The sequence below is a fragment of the Centroberyx gerrardi genome, chromosome 11 (assembly GCF_048128805.1).
Source record: "Centroberyx gerrardi isolate f3 chromosome 11, fCenGer3.hap1.cur.20231027, whole genome shotgun sequence".
Lineage (NCBI taxonomy): Eukaryota > Metazoa > Chordata > Actinopteri > Beryciformes > Berycidae > Centroberyx > Centroberyx gerrardi.
Window position 1 is genome coordinate 17,278,243 of NC_136007.1, and position 23,316 is coordinate 17,301,558.

At 40.4% G+C, this 23,316-nt stretch overlaps 2 protein-coding genes across 2 annotated transcripts; both read left to right on the forward strand.

The window, feature by feature from the left end:
• Positions 1 to 1,252: 1,252 nt before the first annotated feature.
• Positions 1,253 to 6,865, forward strand: zfpl1 (zinc finger protein-like 1). Its single transcript, XM_071901078.2, has 8 exons — positions 1,253 to 1,415; positions 2,748 to 2,860; positions 2,968 to 3,079; positions 3,232 to 3,425; positions 4,536 to 4,614; positions 4,770 to 4,961; positions 5,556 to 5,679; positions 5,808 to 6,865. Exons 2-8 carry the CDS (start codon positions 2,759 to 2,761, stop codon positions 5,992 to 5,994), a joined length of 990 nt encoding a protein of 329 aa, XP_071757179.1. The 5' UTR covers positions 1,253 to 1,415; positions 2,748 to 2,758; the 3' UTR covers positions 5,995 to 6,865.
• A 5,811-nt stretch (positions 6,866 to 12,676) lies between these two features.
• Positions 12,677 to 19,827, forward strand: LOC139913125 (uncharacterized). The gene is made up of 9 exons (XM_071901082.2): positions 12,677 to 12,821; positions 13,439 to 14,152; positions 14,466 to 15,921; positions 15,963 to 16,047; positions 16,391 to 16,419; positions 17,285 to 17,446; positions 18,155 to 18,221; positions 18,508 to 18,612; positions 18,946 to 19,827. Exons 1-9 carry the CDS (start codon positions 12,677 to 12,679, stop codon positions 19,825 to 19,827), a joined length of 3,645 nt encoding a protein of 1,214 aa, XP_071757183.2.
• Positions 19,828 to 23,316: the final 3,489 nt, after the last annotated feature.

Consider the following 23,316-nt stretch of genomic DNA (forward strand, 5'->3'; position numbering starts at 1 on the left):
AACAGTAGATGCCTTTCCCACGTCACCTACATGCTTCCTCCACATCGCACTGACTGCACACCAATTTGCTTTGTTGATTAAACATATTTGCCAAAGATCATTACTGTTTTCAAAATCTCTTTAGCTGTCTTTGTTCTTTGTATCGTAGCTAAATGATTAGCTACAGTAGCCCTAATGTTGTGGATTAAGGGGAACGTTACCAAAGCCACCTTGTAAAAACAGCAGAGCAAAGAGGGGACAGCAATTGTCTGTAAAATTGATAAAGCAATTACTGTGAGAATGAGGCCTGCATATCTATTTGGAATCAAACCACTAATATCATTATTATCAAATCAAACTTTGGAATTTCTTTGTTGTTATCTCTCAATGATACCCTGATATAGTGTTGTTGTTTTTTTAGGATTTCCAATTAGGCTAGATTATCTTTTCTAAAAGTGATAGAGAGTGCCATGCTGGAGCTCCAGTATGTAGTATGTTAGGTCGTTTTCTATGCAGGTGTGTAAAGAGTGCTATACATGATGTGGAGGATATGGGAAGACGGGATATTTTGTACTGCAAATTGAAGAGGGGACATTTATTGTGCTTACATTGTGAAGAAATGTCAAAAGTGTCCACCAAGGACCGTGAAGTATAGCCTGTGTTGAAGTAGTGAAGAATTATTCTGAGATTTTGTCAGGATAACAGATTAATCTGTCAAATGAGAGGTTGTTGGTCTGGATGGTGAAGGATTCCTTATTTATTGCCTTTGGTCATAAATCGTGCAATGGACACAGAAGTAAAGTTAGGGGAAAAAAAACATGCTGGTAAATTCTGCCAGGAGATTTTTGGAAGTTTTTGGAAGGCGCTTGTCATACACAGTTTAGATGCCAACCACCATGACATATAAAAGAAAGAAGAAAAGTGCCACCTCCCGTACAGTAAGTGGTGACACGCATCTTTACATTGATTTAGGGGGCCGCTGTTAAACACAGAGAAGAAGAAGACGAAATCAAAATGGTGGTGCGACGATGGTAAATAACCGTCGGTTCTTAGCTAGGTTGTAGATGCAGGTAAACAGTATACTATATATTTAATACACATTCTTTATAGTATTGTTTCTGTTCACTTTACCTTGAATAGTCAGATGAAAAAAGATTTGAAAAGCTCAATTGTAAGACAGCTCAAGAAAAAGACACTCCGGTACAGTAGATGGCGGAATTAACCGTTGTGTTGGTTTGCGAACCAGGAAAAGAATAGAAGAAGACGAATAAGCGGAAGAGACGTGGCATATAAACAGAAAGTGACCAGCTAGCAGCCAAGTTTAATATTATCATCTTTTGGAGATAGTCTTTATGTGAATTTGATAACGAAGGATAAATGACAGTCGTACAACATCACCTGAAACGGAGGGGAATTGTTTAAATTTGGTGTGACAGGTAACGTTATAATTATTTATCAGTATCGTAAGGACTAAGTTGACTTGACCAGCTAGCTACCTTAGCAGTCAACTTTCGCACCCAACTAAGCTAGCAGCTAACGTTAGCTGAGACTAATGTTGAGCTATGCTGTCAAAGCAAGACAGAGGCGGTTTTGTGCTGTACAGGAAAGGTGGGGTGTCTGAAGTGAGACGGAAAAACTGGCCCATGACCACCCCAAGCTTTTATGATATGTCAGGATCGCAAATAGCATGTATTCTAACGTTACATAGCTAAACAATATGCCAAAACCACGTCCACAGAAAGCATGAACAGCATATAAAGTATAGCTAAACAATATGCCAAAACCACACCCACACCACGTGAACACCACACATCGCATTGATAGCAACTGGATCAAGATATTAGCCCTAAACCAGACAAGCAACATGCTAGCAGACCATGTTACCCCAGTTATGTCACATACAGTTCATACTGTAACGTGATGTCTGCTGGAAAAAAATTACAGAAGCTATACGCTATTCCTCTCCTGTATGAACGCATGCACATAAGCCTAAATATAAAAAAATTAACCTTAATGTTAGACAGTTACATTTAAACTGCATGTTAACAGCTGTGTACATCTCAGTGACTCACTATTATTGTTTTCCTTTTATGCCACTGTGTGCTATTGAGCGGTACATTAAACTAAATATGAGATAATAGAAAAGGAGAAGAGTCGACAGACATAAGCCTTGGAATGTTTGTAGATGTAAATGATATGCAAACTCATAAATGTCTGTATATGATTTTTTCTCTATCCACTCAATGTATATTTATGATGATTTGACAGAAGAATTGAGCACAGCGCACAAACACCCCTGTTGTGGTCAACCTCTGTTCCTTAATTTTTGTTTTGGATATCAGTAGACCGAAGAAGCTCAATACACTCAGGGTTTTCTCAAGGGAAATTTTACATCAGTCAACATGTCTGGGGGAATTTCAGTACTCATTAAAAAAAAGGAAAAGACCTATTCATGTGTTATCAGTGCCTGTATTGTGATTACAAAACTTAGTCATGCATAAGAAGAACATTGGCCTCAAGACAAATAGATTTATCACAAACCTTTAAAAGACAAGTGCTTTCTCTCATGAAAAAAAAGAAAAAAAAAAGAAGACACACTCTCCTGGGTCAGTTGACAGTTATATTTTAATTTATAATAGCTATTGTTCACACTAAACAGGGGGACAGGCTATAGTACAGAACAATGTGTACCAAAATCCTCAGTCTGTAGAATGTTTATTGTAAATATTCAAAACAAACCTCTATTCCTGTGTTTATCCTCAACACAGCGCAGCTGGCTATGGGTCTCTGCAAGTGTCCCAAGAGGAAGGTGACCAATTTGTTCTGTTTTGAACATCGTGTAAATGTGTGTGAGCATTGCCTTGTCTCCAACCATAACAAGGTTAGTAGCTGTACAAGTAATATGTAATATATAGGCATATAGTGCATAAAACAAGTAATATGTTGTGATCTTATTAAAATTATGTGTTTTCTTTTTTCACCCTTTAGTGTATTGTGCAGTCATATTTGCAATGGCTTCAGGACAGCGATTACAACCCTAACTGCACTCTGTGTAATAATCTGCTGACTGCTCAAGACACTGTCAGACTGGTCTGCTACGGTAAGATTACCAACTTTCTAGTGTGAAACTCTTTGGGAATCTATGCTCACCTGTGTCAAACAAATCCTCCGTTGTTTAACACTTCACAATGTTAAATTTTGAATGACTTGAAAGTCTTTTTCTCCCCTCTTCCAACCCTCCATCCTCCACAGATGTCTTCCACTGGGCCTGTCTTAATAACCTGGCAGCCCGGTTGCCGCTCCATACGGCTCCAGCGGGATACCAGTGTCCCACCTGTCAGGGCCCAGTGTTTCCCCCCTCCAACCTGGCCAGCCCAATTGCTGATGTGTTGAAGGAGCAGCTGTCATCTGTTAACTGGGCCAGAGCTGGTTTAGGGCTGCCACTGGTAAGGGCCTGTCATTGCTAAATACCTTCTTTGGTGACCTCATGGACAATTTTCAAACAAGTCTTGAAAGCAAATCAACATAAATCACAGGTTTATAAGCCATAATAACAGCTGAACTCAAGTAAAATGGCTAGAGCTGTGCATTATATTCCCTGAAATTTGGGACTAGGAAAGGGAGAAAAAAAAAACATGAAATTGATCAGTTTCAGAAGAGGTTTAGAAATTTCAACAAGATAATAAGGGCACAGGAGGGGAACCTTCAGCTTTTTCAGAAGCCTATTTTTCAAATAATAGACTTAAATTTTGCCTCCATAAATAATACAGAGATCAGCTCTTTGCTCTGCTCTGCTATTTCTACTCAGTAATTCCCTTTACAAACCAGCCTGCTTGTGCCTGATGGTTTCAGTGTTACATGAATAATGCTCGTGTTTGAATATGACCAATTTCAAACATTTCAAACACACATTTTATACAATCATTGAACACATAATTCTATTCAGCATGCATAGATGTCACAAGGCATAAAATAGGTATTGTACTGTAGTTGTATTTGGGTCACTTTTGACTAAAGTGGTGTTAAATATTTAGTAATATGGCAAACTTGCCAACTAGTACCATGTATGCAACTTCAATTTAGAGTATGCATGTTGTTGCATTAAAATATGCAAAAGAAGCCTTGACTACTGTTGAACAATTTCATAACAGTTCTAATTATCCCAAGAACCCTCCTCCATTTTAGCCTCCCCACCATGCCTCAGCTTATGTGTGTCCGAGTTTGCTGTGCGAGTTCTCTGTGGCGGTGAGATAGCAACCCACATGGAGTGAAAGTAAATATTGGAGTAAGGAGAAGTGTAGAACAAACATGAATGTGTGACATGTGAAATAAAGCACACTACAGGTTTATTCACTTTGTTTGAAGTACCTTACTATTGACATGCCATTGTTTACTAGTATAACAATGGTTAAGCCTAAACTTGAGAGAGCAGTATATACAGGCTGTGATTTGAAAAAATTCAACTTTCCCTTTCAAGTTTCTGGTTTTATTGTACTGGGGAAACAAAGGAATATCCAGAGATATTTATAAATGATATGATGATTTCTGACTGACAGATTGAAGAGCCTATTGGAGCCCTTGAGGAGACAATAACAAATGATGTCACTGATTATACTGATTGGTCAACATTTGATGGTGAGTCTTCTGTTCAATTTCCTTCCAATATGTACAGCGTTGTGAGGATATATTCTTTAGCAGTTGAAAGCGGTATTATTTATATTACAAGTCAATGTCATGTTTGTCGTAATCAGCCGGATACTCAACATCTCTTTCCTCTCTCCTTGCCGCAGCACGAGAACAAAGTGAAATTTACCCCAGCCAATCTTACAACTCCAACCACAGCCCAGCCCAGACTGCTGCTGCACCTCCAGCACCAGAAGATCATGCAGGTCCCCGTAAAAATGGGGATCCGATTATGCAGGAACACTCTGTGGTCAACTTTACTGCTGCTACTACCCGCGACACAATCACAATGCACACAGGTACAGGAACGGAAAGCTCTTTGAATCTGCTCTCATTACCGACTTTTAAATTACAGCTTTATTTTCCCTTATTTTCCCTTTTCCGCTTCAAAAGTAAGAAAATTGTCTAGGACAATTTCATGCACATATTCTTTATTTTTTGCAGATTTTTGTGCTTAATTTCAGCTATAGAATATCTACATTGAGCAATGTTTTCAAACCTGTGAGATCCCATCTATTTTTAAATGAGGATGTGTCAAGTCTCTTTATTATTTTCATTTTGATATCACCCAAAACCTTGGGATCTCTCTTTTTCTTTAAAATTGTGCACTATACATGTGAGGAAAAATAAGATAATCATATTATAAATGTTAGACCCAGCACAGGGTCCCACAGAGATTAAGGGTGAAAACCCACTGCAAGTATTGTTTTCCCATTGGTTCCTTAGTCCAGTGTGACTTGTAGAGTCACACTGGACACTCACCTCAACTTTGAATTCCACTGCTAATTTCTGAAATGCCTGTAAAATGAAAGATTTTGATGTACATGCAGACTATTTAACCTTCTTTGTTGGAAGATTAACACATTTTTTTTCTATTATTGATATTCTCCCAGCATCATCGCCAAGAAAGATCTATGACACACGGGACATTGCTCACAGCTCTGTCACACAGATTGACTTTGATGACGACAAGTACCGGCGGCGACCGGCACTAAGCTGGTTTGCTCAAATTCTCAAGTTAGTATCATTATTTGTCATTAAATTAGAGCTCTTTTGTATTGTTACTTTGTCCATTAACCTAAATCAATATATGAATACCACAATGTGAATTGCTCTGATTTAGTTTTTTTTTTTTTTTTTTCCAGAAACCGCACAGGTGGAAAGAGGACCTCTCTGTCCTGGAAACAGCGGGTCTTCATGCTTCTCCTGGTCGGAGTTCTGGGATTCTTTACGCTGATTATCATTATGGCTAAACTCGGACGTGCCTCGGCTGGCTCAGACCCAAACCTAGATCCTCTTCTTAACCCCAACATCCGTGTGGGGAAAAACTGAAAACAAACATCTCTTTTTTTGTTTTTGTTTTTTTGAGTGTTACACAACATAGGCCTGTGTAGAATCTGCTGAAATGGGACTTTTCCTGGTGGGGCCAACAGAGGGAGCCGTTACCCAACTTGAATGGAGAAGAGAATGAGACGCTGCACCTTTTAGGATGGAGGCAAACACTGGCTCCATTCAGTTCAAACAGGCAGTAGGTGCATGCTCAGGCTCTTTGCAGGGCTTGGAAAACAGTCTCTCACCATATTCAGGGGGTTTCCGATTGGTAGGGGCTTACCTTTGATTCCAGCAAAGCTACCTGCAAACTGGGCATTCAAAAAGTGTCCATGGGATGGTGCTTCTATTGGAAGGATTTCTGCAGTTGTTGCTCTGAATACCTATTGATAACAAGGGGCAGTATTCATATTTGCAAAACCCAGCTAACATTTGTCAGTGATCTTTGTAAGTGAATGATTTATTTTATTTATCTGAAGTCCAATGGTATCAAAATCAACACTGTTAATTCACAAAAAAATTGTTTGCTGGCAAAACTATGAGTAATGTATGGTTGGCAGTAGCATTCACTCAGTTTGCACGGTTCTAAACTGATTCCCCTTGGGAGCAGTGACTGTTCTCAGTAAACTGGAGTGCAGTTGGAGTGCAGTTTCTCCCCTCCCAGGTACCTGAGCAGGCACAAGGACATAGGGTTGACCCTTTTGGACTGGAATCAATTATCCACCACACATAATTAATACATAACTATTTATGGGTGTTTGCATTACTTATGAAATTTCAAACTTATACAGTGCATTGCTTTTAGAGTTGCCATAGATACTGTATGTACATTTTCATCATTTTTGACTGTCCATTAAATGGGAATACTACAGAATTTCGGTATGCAAATGTTTTTAATGCTTAGGAAAGCTCAGTTAGTATTAGTGAACATTATCTGCTGCTGCATATAGTCAGAATCCAGAGTGAAAAGTTTGTCTAGCCGGCCGGTCTGAATTTTCAGTCCTATTTATAGTGCCAATGAGAATTAATTTTATTAAGTTGGTAAAGGTGATTAAGTGCACCCAGGGACATTTTCTGGGGATAAAAGTACAATTTATGATAAAAAAAAAAATAGTGCTCATTTGAGTGCAAAAGTTCCAGCAAATATTCTGTGAATCCATTCCCTAATTCTCATGAAGCATCTCCAGGTTCATCTTGATCTCATTACAGATCCGTAATATTGACTCTCCAGGGAGCAAGTAGATCATGTTCGAATTCTTAAATTATGAGTCATTTACCTTTTAAATAAGATCCCACAAAATCTTGATGCAATGCTCTGTGCACAATGCAATCCTCTTTGTACTGGAAAGCTCTCCCTGTTCATACAATAAGGTTGCCCCCTGTCTCTTATAACTGTCCCGTAAATTGTTGTGATCCTTGTTAAAGCAATAATGAATCCAACTTGCTCAGTCATGAATCAGTTCTCAGCAAAATGAGAAGGAGAGAAAATGGAAGGGTGAAAGCAGGTAGGCACTCTCCCTCTCTGTCTCAGTGTGGTGGCAGGAGTGTATATGTCTGTACATGTCTATATGTCTTTTATGGGATTGTTATGTGTTCCTTATAAATCAAAAATCATTCCTTGGGCAAATCAGTACCTTCAAAGATATTGCAGTTTGTTCCTTATTTCAAATGGTGGCAGGTTAAAGTAGATATTTTGGCAAAGTGCATCCAAATCAGACCAGGTTTCACTAACGACCATGCTTTGCTGCAAATAAGAGCTCAGATATAGTCACAGTAGTTCTGGGGTTCATGACCACAAGGCAATATTAAGATTTAAGGTTGTCAACAGTCGAGAGCTGTATGGCAGTGTTTAAAGATTTGTCTTTGATCCTTACTGCAAATTTCACAGTGATGGGGACATTCATCCAAATGAGATTGTGGCAGTTGTGACCTGTATGCATCCATCTCTCTATTAACATACTGTGAATGGCAAAACACGCAGCATTTCAAGGTGGACCAAGTTTCATTATGACTGCCAGGGCAATTTAATTGGTTTTGTGAAAGGCCACTCCTACTTGCAAATTCATTGGATAGAAGTGGGACACATGCATATATACAAGGTCAGGCACTTGACATTTTTCCACTTAATCCTTTACTTTGTATTGGAAAGCTATCCTACTTCAGATTAGGTGATTTGGAAAGCATCCTAAAGCTTGTCCAATAAGCAATTCCATACTCCAATAATGCATGCTAAGCTCCATCAAAGTACACATAAAGATTAGGAAAAATGGCATGGGTCTGGTGCATTCTTTATTTCATAATGTTAAAGGTGGGACCCCTACCATAGAAACACTGTTGAAATTTATGTGGAAATGTAAGTGGTTAAAATTAACTTTGCCAACACTGTCACATGATACAATGTTGGAATACTGGTAGCAAAGACAATAGCAAGCTAAAGGAAAGTACTTACATTAATGTTTTCATTTAAGGGCAAACAAATAGGAACTTCACTGAAAAAGTCAATTATGTGCATAATGTAAGTCATATCACAAAACTAAATAGTATTGCACAAATTTATTCGGTTTGAGAATTGATAAATATAAATTTGTCCTCCAACGGATGTCATCCAGTGTTAAATATGCTGAGTGAAATGTATAAAAGAAGCATGGGCATAAGCCTCAGTGTGGGAAACTGTTGGGAAATGTTGGATATGCCAACCTGATGACTTTGGATCATTCAGCTGAACTCAACCATTCATTAATCATGAATTAATCTCCTTTTAACATAATATGTATGCTTATTTTAAATTCCTGAAGATAGAAAGTAAACATAATTTTAAAATATATTCATTAATTGCAGAGGATTTTACAAATGGTACAGGTGAAATGTGACAAGAAGCAAAACATTTAAGTTAATAAATCCTTGGTGTCACTGGCAGATATTCATTCAACATTTCTAATTCTGTGATACTCAGATACTTGTGTATTTTGAAAGATATTTTCCATTCAAAAAAATATTCTAATTCAACCTTGAATGAACCTTAAACTCCAACCTTGTGCTTAACATCATGTACTCTTATGTTCCACCTGCAACCATGCTGAAGACAGACTGGGTGAAAGAGCAGGCAGATATGTCCATTTGGTAAAAACAGATGCATGGACTTACTGTAGTGCTGAACCATGACACTGCCGTGCAGATACTGTATGTCCCACACTGCGCCCCCTGGTGGAGCATCCTGGGCTCAGGACTCCTTCATGTCAGTCAGTGAGCACAGAAGAGAGACTGTTTTCAAGAACAGCATTGTATACCTGCTGGTTCTATGGCCTTGAAGGGTTGCATCTCCCAATGAGTTGCCACAGTGCTCATTATACTGTAAAAACACATTGTGCAATTTAGTGAAATCGTCTCTAACCATTAACCACTAACCATTAACTCAATCTATATACATGTGTTTGTCAATTTCTACTTACAGTGGCTAGTTATCAGCTTCATAACTTATAATAATGAGTTCAGGAGAACATCTTACCAAGCACCCACCAAACGAATCACGTTTTTTTTATTAGCAAAAGTATAATTTTGTGACACATGAACAGCCGACACTAAAAATAAATAACACTGATCCCTCAGTGAGTTTTCCTGCATTAGAACAGCTAATGAACTTTAACCGTTCTGTACTATTTCAGTCAACTTACGATTTTAAAGCAGCAAGGAAAAGTGTTTTTTGCAGTGTATGGGTCTGTGCTACTGGACGGCAGGTATGAAGCACTTTAATAAGGAGCAGCTAACACAACATCTCTGATAAAAAAAAACACTGACCTGTTCTTGGTTGCTGTCCAGCCAAACACAAGCAGTTGCTCTAAAAACAGAGAATGACCCCAAGAGATTGAACAGAAGTTACACTGAGGCAGTAGAGGGTGTCCAGGGGCTCTGGGTAGTGGAGATGTCATCATCTGAAACACCGCCCTCGCTTTCAGGGACCAAACCATAAAAGTTGGTCCAGAAACAGAGATCCCATTCTCTGGAGCACAGGTCAATGTTATTCATGTCAAATATTGTAACTCCTTCTACTGAAATCTCTGACAGTGAATTAGAACTGAAAAAAATGTCTTCAATAAGTCAGTATGAACTAAGACAGTGATGAGATGACTGTGCTTCAACATGGAGCGGCCTAACCATACTGCATTCAGGATTGGGCCTGTGATTGTGATGGATGACTTTTTGTATTTTAATTATGTAACTTTGTCACACGCAGCCCTCGGAAATCCCGGTGGTACCTCACACCAAATGTAGATACTGGTTTTACAAATGTCCACTAATATGTCACGTGTGTTGGTGTGTGTGTGTGTGTGTGTGTGTGTGTGTATGTGTGCGTGTTGCCTCTGATAACTTTCCATTCTCTTTGGCGAACAGTTACATCAGTGTAGGGTTGACATTGATTGTCAGTGGATCTGAGCCATATTTTATTGATTGAGGGAAAGCTGCTGGGGGCGATGATTATAGACGCAGCAAAATTACAACACGGATCTAGCTTACTTACATCTGTACCACATCTGTGTCTGTGGTTTGTATCATCTTATCCTTTTCTTCGCATATCAAAACTCTAAGTCATCATACAGTGATTTAATATAAAATCATGATTTCTTGTGATGTGTAATTGCCCTTGTCATCCCATTGAAATTCAATGTATTTCTCAGTTACGTTGTGTTCACTGTGAGTTATGTGAGTGCCCATTGCACTGACATAATAGGGACATCCTGGTCAATAACCTGCTACATTGTAGTTAATGTGCATAAGCACCACACTCATGGCAAGAAACATAGGTAGAAAAATTTACTTTGCGATGAATTGTTGGCATTTGGAGTAAATTATTTGTGCTGTTAATAGTTTTGTTTCACATTTTCATGGTTCTTGGCTAGACCTTTTCACAGGGATATTTTCACACAATTATTTATATAACAGAACAACTTGATTCATTCCAACAACTGATAAATACAGTAATTTTCTAAAATGTTGGAAATTGGTTATTTTTGCTGTGTACTCCTGAAACTTGCAGATCTGATCTAAAGACTGTCAGCCTCTGATTCTGACTCTAATTTTATTGATATTTTAAAAATAAATAGCAGATGTTTCAGCCAAACATACATATTGGAGCAAATTAACTTAAAGTTACGTCTTTGATAATATTCTTAATATTGGTCCCTGATCCTTTTTAACCACATGAAGATTATGGTCCATCAATACCAACAGATTTTCGATATCTACTTTTCTTTTTTGCTAACAATACAGCCTCATGCAAAACAAAGCATCACAATGGGAGTTCAGCTATAGGATGGTCTCTGTCCTATGGTACTTTGGTGCAATAAAATAAATGGATGGCTCTATGATTGACAAAATGTCCAGGTGCGTACCAGTTGAAACCAATTACCCTAGTGTTCAATGTGATTCTACTGTATTTTTTGATGTGCCACACTGCTGAAAGGACCCTTGTATTAATTCAGAAATTGTTGTGGGAAGTCAGTATTTTTTGGCTGGTACAGTAGCTCAGATCCTAGACATGAACTCATCCATAGTCATCACTGTGTATTCTACACTATAACAAAGTACTGTAGGCATCTTCAAACAAAAATGTCATTGAGATACAGTGACAAACTCTGGCAAGCCCAAATGCAAACTCTTATAGAGAGAGGGAAGATATGCGAGAAATGACTGACACTTTTTTTATTGTATTTCCACAGCTTCTTTGAGATGAGATTTGAATGAACTGTCATAGCTGCGTGCAACAACTGATCTTCTGGCCACTGGACAAGCACAGAAGTATTTATTGATGTGTGTGCGTGGGTTTCACATGTGCTCCCCAGTTCAATTAGAAGGGGCATCACATAGAGAGTCATTGCATTTCTAGTACAAAGCATCAATGAGCATCTCTCCCTGTGTCAGTCCTGTGGATTCTTTGAGAAAGTAAGTACAGATGTTCACTTTATGATAGTTAAGTTAGCTAAACAGAAATATCTACAGTATGTTAATTCCTGGAGAACAATTCCTCCTAAGCTGCTGGGAGGAAGCACTTTGTTCCAGATACAGCAGTTAAACTTTTCAAACTGCTAGAATCAACTTGTACTATAGTGTAGTGCTAGAACTTGTTGTATACTTATATTTCATAATGTTGCTCCTTATTAAGAAACTGAATTGGATCAATCAGACTTTTTTTTTTTTTTTTTATACATTAGCCTTTTTTTTATTGCAGTATAGGACTGAACTAATCCTGAATTAAAACAATTTTCACTTTTCATACTTTAATACAGTTCTGAAATGATGTGCATGAAAACTGATCATTAATTGTGTTATTAGCAGTAGTCAGTATTAGCCAGTATAGTATTATTAATTAGTAGTTATTGGTGATATACAGTATGTAATGACTAGTTTATTGGAATGGTAATAGGAGTTAATATTTGAGTATTGCTGTGTTTAGTTTCTACATTGATGAGAGTTTTGTCAATGGACTGATTATTTCATTATTTTCATTTATCAGTCAATATACCAGCACCAGACCAGCAACAAAGTCATACTAAGGAAAATATTTGCTTAGGGATCATTATTGCACCAGTTCCTGGGGACGTCTGCCCTAGACAGCACCAGGTGATGGAGAAGCTTTTCAGACCTTTGCAGCCTCACAAGGAAACCAGGAGCCACAAGGTTCACAAGACAGATGACCATCAAGAAAAGGACCACAAGCACGGAAAGACGGTTAGCCCAAAATCTCAACACAAGAAACACCACCACCAAAGTCAAGGCCATCATCATTACCAGTTCCAGCAAGAGTCACATCAATCAGATGGAAATGATAGCCATGAGTAAGTTTGGCATTTTTTCAATTCATAGTAGTCTGTTACATCACCACACGGCCATCTTGGTAGGAAAATAACAGGCGATTGTAATAAATTAACAGGTGATTACAATCAAATGACAAACAGCCAATGAGCTGTGTGTATTGTAAAGCGCCATATTGGTAGGTAATGCATGTGACATCATGGGAACACGATGAATTGTAAATCCATGCAAAGTTTCTAATTCATACATGTAATCTGTGCTTAATTTTACGATGGGCTGAAATATTTCAATATTCTTTTAATATCTATTTAGCTTTTTTTTTCAGCAGAGAACCATGTTCATATGAGTTTATGTGTTAAATCATTCATAGACTGTCTCTGCCTTTACAAAAAAGTGTGATCAGTAGGACAATTATGTCAGCTTTGTGTTAGTTTGTGTGTGTCTTCTAATACCACTGTAACTATGTTCTTTTGTAATAGCACCCAGTCAACAGTAGAGGACAGCAGTCTCCACCATCATCACCATGACCATTGCCATCAGCATGACAGTGACAAGACTGATCATTCTCAGCCTCATCACTACCGTCATAAACAAAAGCGTCACCATGTTGCAGACAGGAATTGCCACTTGCCTGTTTCAGGGACTTCTTCGAGCTCCTCAACTGGTTCCTCTTCATCCTCCTCTTCCTCCTCATCTTCATCAACATCCTCCTCCTCTGCCTCTGATTCTTCCTCCACTTCAACCTCTACCTCTTCCTCTACATTGTCCTCTGAGGCCAGCGGTGAGTCTTTTGATAGACATCCACTTAGGAAGCCTCAGCATTCACAGTCCTGCACTGACATCTCCAGGAGACAAAGGGCCTTTGAAGAGGGAGATGACACAACCCCTTTGATCGATGATGGAGGTCATCTGAACAAGTACTCTGCCAAAGAGAAACGAGGGAGAGGCAAGCCCTCTTACTGTGATCCTGCCAAGGGCACCCAGAAGAACAAACAGAGGAAAGCCAAGTCAATGGAGGCCCTCTCCAGACCTGAGGAAAGAGAAGAGCATGAAAATGAGGATGAAGATGAACTGGAAAGGAGAAAAAACGAAGCCAGGAAGAATTTGGTGAAGGAGAAACTGAAGTTTTCTGCCTTTCTTAATGAGATCACTCGACAGGTGCTCAGCCCATTGAGACTCACCTCTCTTGGGGTTACAGATGCTCAGAGGCCCTGCAGCCCAGGCCAGGCCTCCGTTAGATCCCATAAGACAGAGAGCAGAACCGGGAAGCACAGACAGCAGAGGAGTCGACCTGGCAGCGCAGACTCAATTAGCTCCAGCAGTTGCTCTAATACCAGCATGCATTCCCAGCTCAGCAAGCATTTCCATTCTAGTAGGCATTCTCACTCTAAAGTTGGCAAATGCATGCATCATCGCCACAGTCACCGTCACTCTGCAGCAGACCAACCCCATCACATGCATCACAGCCCTAGAAGCTGCACTGATATTAGAGCCAGCCCAAAAAAATGTTATTCCAAAAGACGTCACTCGTGGTCTCTAACTTCTCAGCATCACTCCCATTCACCTTCTAACAAGCACTACCACCACCATCACCAAGGAGACCATCATGGTTCCAAACCTGATCATCACCATGGAGACCGCGATAGCCTAAGTCATCATCACCACAGAGACCACCACAACACAAGTCATCGCCATCACCAAGGTCACCACCATAGTCCAACTCATCACCATGGAGACCACCACAGTAGATCTCCTCATCATGATAGAGACGACCATGGCCCTGCTCATCACCATGGAGACCACCACCGCACATCTCATCACCATCACCATGGAGACCACCATGGCCCTGCTCATCACCATCACCATGGAGACCAACATGGTTCTGCTCATCACCATGGAAGTCACCATAACGCACCTCATCATCATCACCATGGAGACCACTCTACTCCCGATTCTCATCATCTTCACCATGGAGACCAACACAGCCCAATTCATCACCATGGAGATCACCACAGTTCAAGTCATCACCACCACCATAGCGACCACCCAAACAAAACACAACACTCTGATCATGAAGATCACCTTGGACACCACAGCCCAACTGATGATCATGGAGATCACCACAATAGAAGCCATCAACATCACCATGGCGACCACCATAGCCCAACACATCACCATCACCATAGAGATCACTACAGCCCAGCTCATCAGCATCGCCATGGAGACCACCAAAGCCCAACTCATCACCATCACCATGGAGACCATCACAACCCAACTCATCACCATCACCATGGAGACCACCACGGCCCAGATCATCCCCATCTCCATGACGACCACCACAGCCCAGATCATCTCCATCACCTTGGAGACCACCACAGCCAAGATTATCACGATCACCATGGAGACCACCACAGCACAACTCATCACCATCACCATGGAGACCAGCACAGCCCAGATCATCACCATCACCATGGAGACCACCACAATCCAACTCATCACCATCACCTTGGAGACCACCACAGCCCAGACCATCACCATCACCATGGAGACCACCACAGCCCAGATCATCACCATCACCATGGAGACCACCACAGCACGACTCATCACCATCACCATGGAGACCACCACAGCCCAGTTCATCACCATCACCATGGAGACCACCACAGCCCAGCTCATCAGCATCAGCATGGAGACCACCACAACCCAACTCATCACCATCTCCATGGAGACCATCTCAGCAAAAGTCATCACCAAGGAGATGGACCTCAGTCACATCACAACCCATCCCACTCCAAAAACAATGATCCTGAGTCTCATGATCTGGCTCACTCAGACGTCCAGCACCATTCTGGTCATTCAGACTCGCTGCAACACCACCAGCATAATTCTCACCATCAGCACCACATCGCTCATTCAGATTCCCATCACCCATCACCTCTCTCAGATCCTGTACACAGTCCCACACACTCAGAATCACACTATGGCCATCACTCCTCTCACCAAATATCCGATCATCGCCATCATCATACCCGCGAGGAACCCCATCACCATTCCCTACATGCAGAGACACATAGTTTCCATCACCATGGTGACCACCACAGCCATGCGAAAGGGCATTTCCCTGTCAGTCTGCCTTCAGACAGGAAGCTTGAGGCTCTTTCCAGCAAGTCAGATTCACCCAGGAACACCAGCAGCCCCTCCAGTCAGGATGAGGAACAGACAGGATACACTGGCTCATCATTACATAAAGTATGGCATAACTCTTGGGGTTGAAGCTATAATTTTTCATGATGCCCCCTGTTACGACATGTACACTGTGGTATTATTGACAAGCTAATAGTTGCCCATGGTTTATATTCTTGATTAACAAGTTATGCAATAATGTTCCACTCATTTGAGTATTGATTTGGGCATGAGCATGCATCTCATTGTGGGAGAACAATAGATTACTCATCACACATGGACATCAAATTGACATACAATTTGTCTCTATTGGTTTTCAATTTCTTTTTGTTTGGGCTTCATCAGTACTTATTTCTGAATTTCACAATGAATGTCACAGTACAAAAACATTTTTTTTCTTTCAATACAGGATAAGACACAGGAGCTGGGTAGAATAATGTAAGTTTGATTTGATTCTCTTGGTTTGGTTAACTGGTAAAAGTCATAAGTGAAGTCCATGTGTATTTGGACAGTAATTGATGTGTTGGCTCCATATTCAAATTACTTTGGATGTGAAATGACCAAATTTTGTACATACATGATATTAAGATATTAAGAATGACAGATGATGATGTGCAGTTTTACAGTTGTCTGCAAACTATCAACATCACCACGATGTTGATATCTTCTTGAAAGGTTGTATTTCCAGCCTTTTCACATTTCAGTGTATCTCTAAGAGGAGGATGATGGACTTTACTCAGAAATTGCTCTGAGGCTGTTGAAAAAGATGGTAGGAGTAAATTAAAAAGTACAAAAAAGGAGAACAAGTGCTTTATTCATCGAGAATTCAATCAGCATGCTCCTGCTAGAGAGCTTTAAGATTGGGATAAACAGTTTTAGTTTTTCTGCTGACTGATTTTCCCAAAGAGTTCAAAATGGAAAATGAGTTGTGAGAAACAAACAGCACTAAACCTGTTCATGCCAATTTTGAAGGTTTTTTTTGTAGCAGGAGCACAGTGATTCAGAGCTAGCTTGAATGCTTAGGCCCTTGTTTACTTTTTATTGTGTACTTTATACTGCCTCATTTCAAGCTATGTATAGTTAGAGTGAATCTTTATAAAGTAAATAAAGTAAATAAAAATCATACTGAAATGTAAATAGCCTCAAATTAAAGCCAACACTCTGCACTTTAACCACATAGGCATTGTGTCATTTCACATCCAATTTAATAAGAGTATAGGGCCAAAGACTAAAGAGCTCGCTGTACATTGTCTCCCTCAGTGTGTTATTTCTCTTTTGTATTTTTGCCTACTTGTCCTTACAGGATGCTGCAGGAGCAGAATGAGGGTCTGCACCACAGTTTGCTGAAGACAGCGGTGAGAATGGAGTGTTTAGGAGAAGAATTTATGAGCAGCCAGAAGCTGTTGGAGGCAGAGCTTCAGAGGACACGAGTGGAGCACAGCAACCTCATGGAAAGGTTCAAAAGGTAAAGAATGTGCAATATTTGACAGCCAAAGCCAGCCACACACTGAAAGACTACTGCCCCAGTTAATGACCTGATTTGGCCATCTTGACCAGTCAGTATGGACCAATCTTGGCAGCATTAGAACAGACGGTGGCACTGATGATCTTCTAGTATCAGTCTAATGTGTGCAAGCCTCAATCTGTTGGCCCCGATCTGTTGCCCTCAATAATAACTGTGTTTTGTAAGCTACTGCGGTATTCACATGACCTCCACTTGTCTACACAGCTATCAGTTGTCTGTTTTGACTGTTGAGTAATGACAGGCTCTGTTGAGGATCCATGCAAATCCAAGTCATTTAGTGTGTGATCCCCATTCTTGCCTCATTCTTACCTCATTTTCTATTGTGCACCGCTCCGATACCATAGCCAGAAATTTTGAGGTTGTCTACTGTGAATTGACCTCTGTTTTCATCATCTGTCAAGATTGCCATGGTTCTGTCCCAAGCTTTAGACCAGGGTTCATCGATTCCAGTCCTCGATGGCGGAGGACGTGATGATCCCTGCTTTAGACGATAGACAATAAAGTAGCACGAGAGTTGTTATACATGATGATCTGGATAGTAATATTACTTTACCTTATGTAATGTGGGATATTGCAAACTATATATTGAATTGTATGAGTAAATACGCTCTCTCTCTCTCTCTCTCTCTCTCTCTCTCCCCTCTTTAGACTACATGATAACTACTCCTCCACACAACAGACCAATAATCTTCTAGAGCAAAAGCTTCATTCAGTGGTGAGATCCACACTATTTCTACATGTCCTCTGGATATATATGTATATATATATATATATATATATATATATAAATAGCCAATAACTTATACCTACATTAAGAGCAACATAGCTATATAGATAGATATGTAGATACAAGTTTTAGAGACATTTATAGGCCTGTCTTTACCAATTTGTTTAAGATTTACTAAGCAGTGGTAGCTGAAAGTGACAGATGTGACATAGGTCCCCCACCTATGGGGGTTTAATGTACTTCTGTGATAATTGTGTTTTCTGCACTCCATCAGGCTCAGAGTATGGAAGGAGAACGTGAAAGGTTGAACCAACGTATTTCAACACTAACAGAGCAGCTTGCCAATGCAAAATTTGCCACCAGCATGGAAACTTTTAATGTAAGAACTTCACCTCCCTCTGATAAACAACTCCAGGCAAGAAAAAAAAGATCTAAGACCAAAATGCAAAGATGCAGAAATGCAGATGATGTTGAATGAGTGTGATATGCCCTTATTCTGTTAATTTACTGTACACACTATATTTCATAGTCTTCTTTCATGGACTCTGTTTGGTTTGTTTATTCCCATGTTTTAGAGTTAAAGGAATGCTAATGATATTTAGCACTAGAATGTTTTTTTTTTTATTTAAAAACACAGGTTTTACATGTTGTTCTTTGATTTGGGACCATTTAATTATTAAATTGATCCATTTCCACACTTACCTCTACTTAGGTAACATCAGCGCTGCACAAAACTGTTGACCACCATTTCCAGTCAGACAATGCCATCAACCAGTTTGTTCTCCCCATCGCTCCCCCTCCTGCTCAGTTCATGGACATAACTGGTCATAACTATGGAAAGGCCAAAGCAGCTGGTCAGGAGCAATCTCTGGGGTCCGTTCCAGAGGAGGAGGAGTCTGACTGGTCGGAGATGGGTGAAGAGACCCCACGATTTATACAGACAGGATCAAACAGAGGTCATGCAAAGACTGTTGCATTTTTCCCATGGAGACACAGTGAGGGAGAAGGGGACATAGACAGCGAGTCAGGGGGTGAGGAAATCGTCAGACGACACCTTCCACGTTCACTGCAGATACCTCACCTCCAGTTCACTGTCCACAGTGAGATTTTACCTGTCCCTCTAACCGATGCTTGTCATGCCGGTTTCAAGAACCTATCTGATGGCATGACGGGCGAGGGCGGCTACAGGGTCACCGCAGGTCAGAAACTCGGCTCTCCCATCCTCATCCGGTCAGCTAGCCTGGAGGAAATGCCTTTGGCACATCACCACATGCAGGAGGAGCTACGAGGCACCGAGGCCATGATGGACCTCCACCATCCAGAGGACGAAGCCATCGAGGATTCAGATAATGAGATCATTCATCACTGGAGGGCGAGCAGTGACAGTGACGCAGCCATGGGGAGACCTCTGGAAAGCAGGGCGTCGGAGCCGGATCGCAGCCTGGCCAGCCTGCAGTCGGCCCAGAGGATGCTCAACCACTTTATCTGTGAACTGCAGCCTAGTGAGGGAAATGGTCAGGGCAGGGGGGAGGTGCAAGGCTGGACAGGAGGGTTTCCAGACGAGGGGTTGAAAGATGAGCGAACACAGCTGTGACAGTAAAATATGGGCAAGGTTCACTGTTATTGAAGTCACAATTATTTATTTAGCCTTTATTTATCCAGGGAAAGTCAACTGAGCAGGTGTGCTCTTTTTTCAGCAACGCCCTGCTTCACGTTCACACTCATGCACACATTCACACCTGGGAGCTGCACACACTCTTCTATTGTTTGACACTGTGCCGCTCTACTGGAGCAGTTGGGGGTTAATTGCCTTGCTCAAGGACACCTCAACAGTAGTTCTGCCACACTCCATTTACATGTGGTTTGAGACTTACATTTTGAACTCAAACTGTCTGACACACTGGCTTTGCTTTGGACAGACTGCCACTAAATAACCTTTTCCAAACAGCACCCTGTGTTGCATCATTTGTTTTTCATGAACCTGTATACACAAATAAATAATCAGTGCTTGAACAGCTGGCATGTAAGGTGATTATGTGCCAGTCATATTCAGCAAGCAGTCAGGCTGTGTTCTCTCCTGATAAATATACTCAGCACACACTAACAGTTTTAATCAAATTGATATGAGTTGAGAACAAGACAACCAACATTTGTTGAGTGGCAGTGGAAGTAAAACCACTGGCCTCTGTCCAACAGTTGATGTTAAATTGAAAGAACATCCATCAATTAATGACTGACAATAGTTACATTAGAGCAATGTCTAAAGCTAAGAGACTACATGCAGTTTGGTTTGTTTTTTCTTCTTTTAACACTATTACAGTAGTAATTTGTTTGTACAAAGATCTGTTAATGCATTCTGACCAATTTGGAGGGCTTAGCTTTTTCAATTTGATATCAGTATGATGTTTTCAAAATTTATAATCAAGGGCGTGTTCTTTGATTATAAATTAAATGTATAATTTAATTTTTAATGAAATGGTAAACTAGCTCTGTATTTCTGTTATATAGATGCAGATGTAGGCATTCCCTACTTAAAGTAGATATTCTTTCATTCTGAGGAATAGGAAACAAGAAAAATAAATATTTATTCTCTATATCTATTCCCTTTATTGCATGAAACTTTATTTATTCACATTAGATGTTGTATTTTTTGTGTAGTTACCCACAATTATGCATTGTTAAATATTTGATGTTCTAACCTGCAAATTATTTAGCACAATTTACACTAATTGTTTTTATTGTGGAAGGCAAAAAATGGAAAAAGATTAAATCTTTTTCCAGTTTTGTCCTGTAAATCAGTTTTCCTATTTTAATGTAAGAAACATAGTCTTAGGTATGTATCATACATTAATGTATATTTATATAAAAATACAGTACAAATACAGCTTAGATTTGAATATGTGTATGGGTAAAGGTATTCTCCTTTCTCTGTGGAAAACTCTGTCCTTTTACGATTAACCTACGACTGGTGCAACAGAATTACTCTTTAATTAATGTAATTTCACCTGCTTGTATGATTGTCATCCATGTATCATTTTCCATGTAACATCTAATAACACAAACAATAAAGATAAAATCATTTATTTGACCATCTACATTTTGGGTATATTCCCATATATTCTTGAAGAATTTGCCTTGTAGGTGGGATATTTTGGAATTACCTTAACCAATTACAGCGGTTCAAAGTACAGCTGTAATTTACTTTAGTGGTTACAGAAATTTCAAAATGCAAACACACCATACCAGCAGTATGTGGGGATACTTCCGAGTCCCCGGCTCACCGCTGCACAATTAGAGTTTGTCTCAGTAGGTGAGAGGGTCGCCTCAATGCGACTACGAGTTGTGTTGCGTGGAAATGGTGGGTGAGGGGGTTTGTGGTGTGTGGTGCTGGAGAAGATGCTGCCTACTGTCTCCATAGTCCTACTGGGAGACTTCAACACTCGCATGGGCGCTGCCTGGGAAATCTGGAGGGGCGTAATTGGTAGGAATAGCCTTCCTGATCTGAACTTGAGTACTGTGTTGTTATTGGACTTCTGTGTTAGTCATAAATTGTCCGTAATGGATGAGATCTGTCCTGAAATGCTGAAGGCTGTGGATATTGTTAGGCCGTCATGGTTGGCCGATAGTTGAGCCACAGGAGGATCAATGTGTTTTTGTCCTGGTCACAGAACAGTGGACCAGCTTTTTACCCTCTCATGAATAATCAAACGCTCATGAGAGTTTGCTAATGCTGTACACACGTGTTGGGTGGATTTATTAAAGGCCTAAAACCGTGATCCCTGAGCTCTCAATTTACTGGTCAGTCTTCATTCCGACCCACAACTATGGTCACAAGCTCTGGGTAGTGACCGAAAGACTGAGATTGTGGATACAAGCGGCTGAAATGACGTTTCTCCGCAAGGTGGCTGGTGACTCTCCATGACACCGTGAGGAGCTCAGGGATCCGAGATGACCTCAGAGTCGGGCCGCCGCTCCTCCACGCTGAGTGGGTCCAGTGACCCTGGGTCAGACCCAGGACACGCTGCAGGGACAACATCTCCCAGCTGGTCTGGGATCGCCTTGGGATTGGCCATGAGGAGACGGAGGAAGTTGCCCTGTTGCCACTGCAACACTGAACCAGATAAGCAGGAAGAAAATGGATCGATTGATAATGTACCTTGTGATACCTTGTATTTAAAGGCAAGATTATTTCAGTTTAAGGATGGCAAAGAGAGCCTAGTTATTTTCTTTGATTCAATATAGTTGCCTGCCAGTCTCAACTACTTTCTACAAATATCCCAAACTTATGATAAGCACCTTTAAATATAATACAACACAATCAGGGTATCATTTTGTTTTAAAAAGGTAACCAATGAACTTACAGTAGTCCCATTGGTCAGGTACATCTGGAACCAAGTGAGTAATTCCAGATTCTACTACTCCAATCATGAAAAACCAAATATCACTGAGTGATGACATAAAATCTGTGAGAAGGGTGTATTATGTAAATGGGCCCCAGAAAGAGTTACACTTCTGTGAATGCCCTTCTCAGCTTCTCATGGGCATTAGAAAGGAAAATCAACACTTACTCTCTTTGCCTCTATTCCTTCCCTTCTCCACTAACTGAAGAGGACCACTGCATCCATGTGAATTTATTTCTTTGAGCTTAGACATGTTCATTTCACTTTTTACTTTCAACTTTTCGTTCATACATCAGACATAATTGTATGAAAGCAAAACATGAATAAAATATTTCTCAAAATGGAAATCAGATTAAGTCTCGTCTTCATCTCATATTCTTTCATCTGATATTTATTACAATCTGTGTGTACCTGTGTGTGTATGTGTGTGTGTGTGTGTGTGTGTGTGTGTGTGTGTGTGTGTGTGTGTGTGCTTGTGTTTTGAAGTTGTTGTGTCATAAGGATCTGTGCTGCACAGTTAATGCCTTATAATATCTATCTCCCTGTCATGTTCAATTTGGTTTGTCATCCATGTCCCTCTCTGCTATATGAGGAAGGGTTTGCTGAGCAGACAATGGCCTGGATTCAGAGACCAATTTAATAGGATAGGTAGGTATTAGTGGTAAGACGCTCCAGCCATCCAG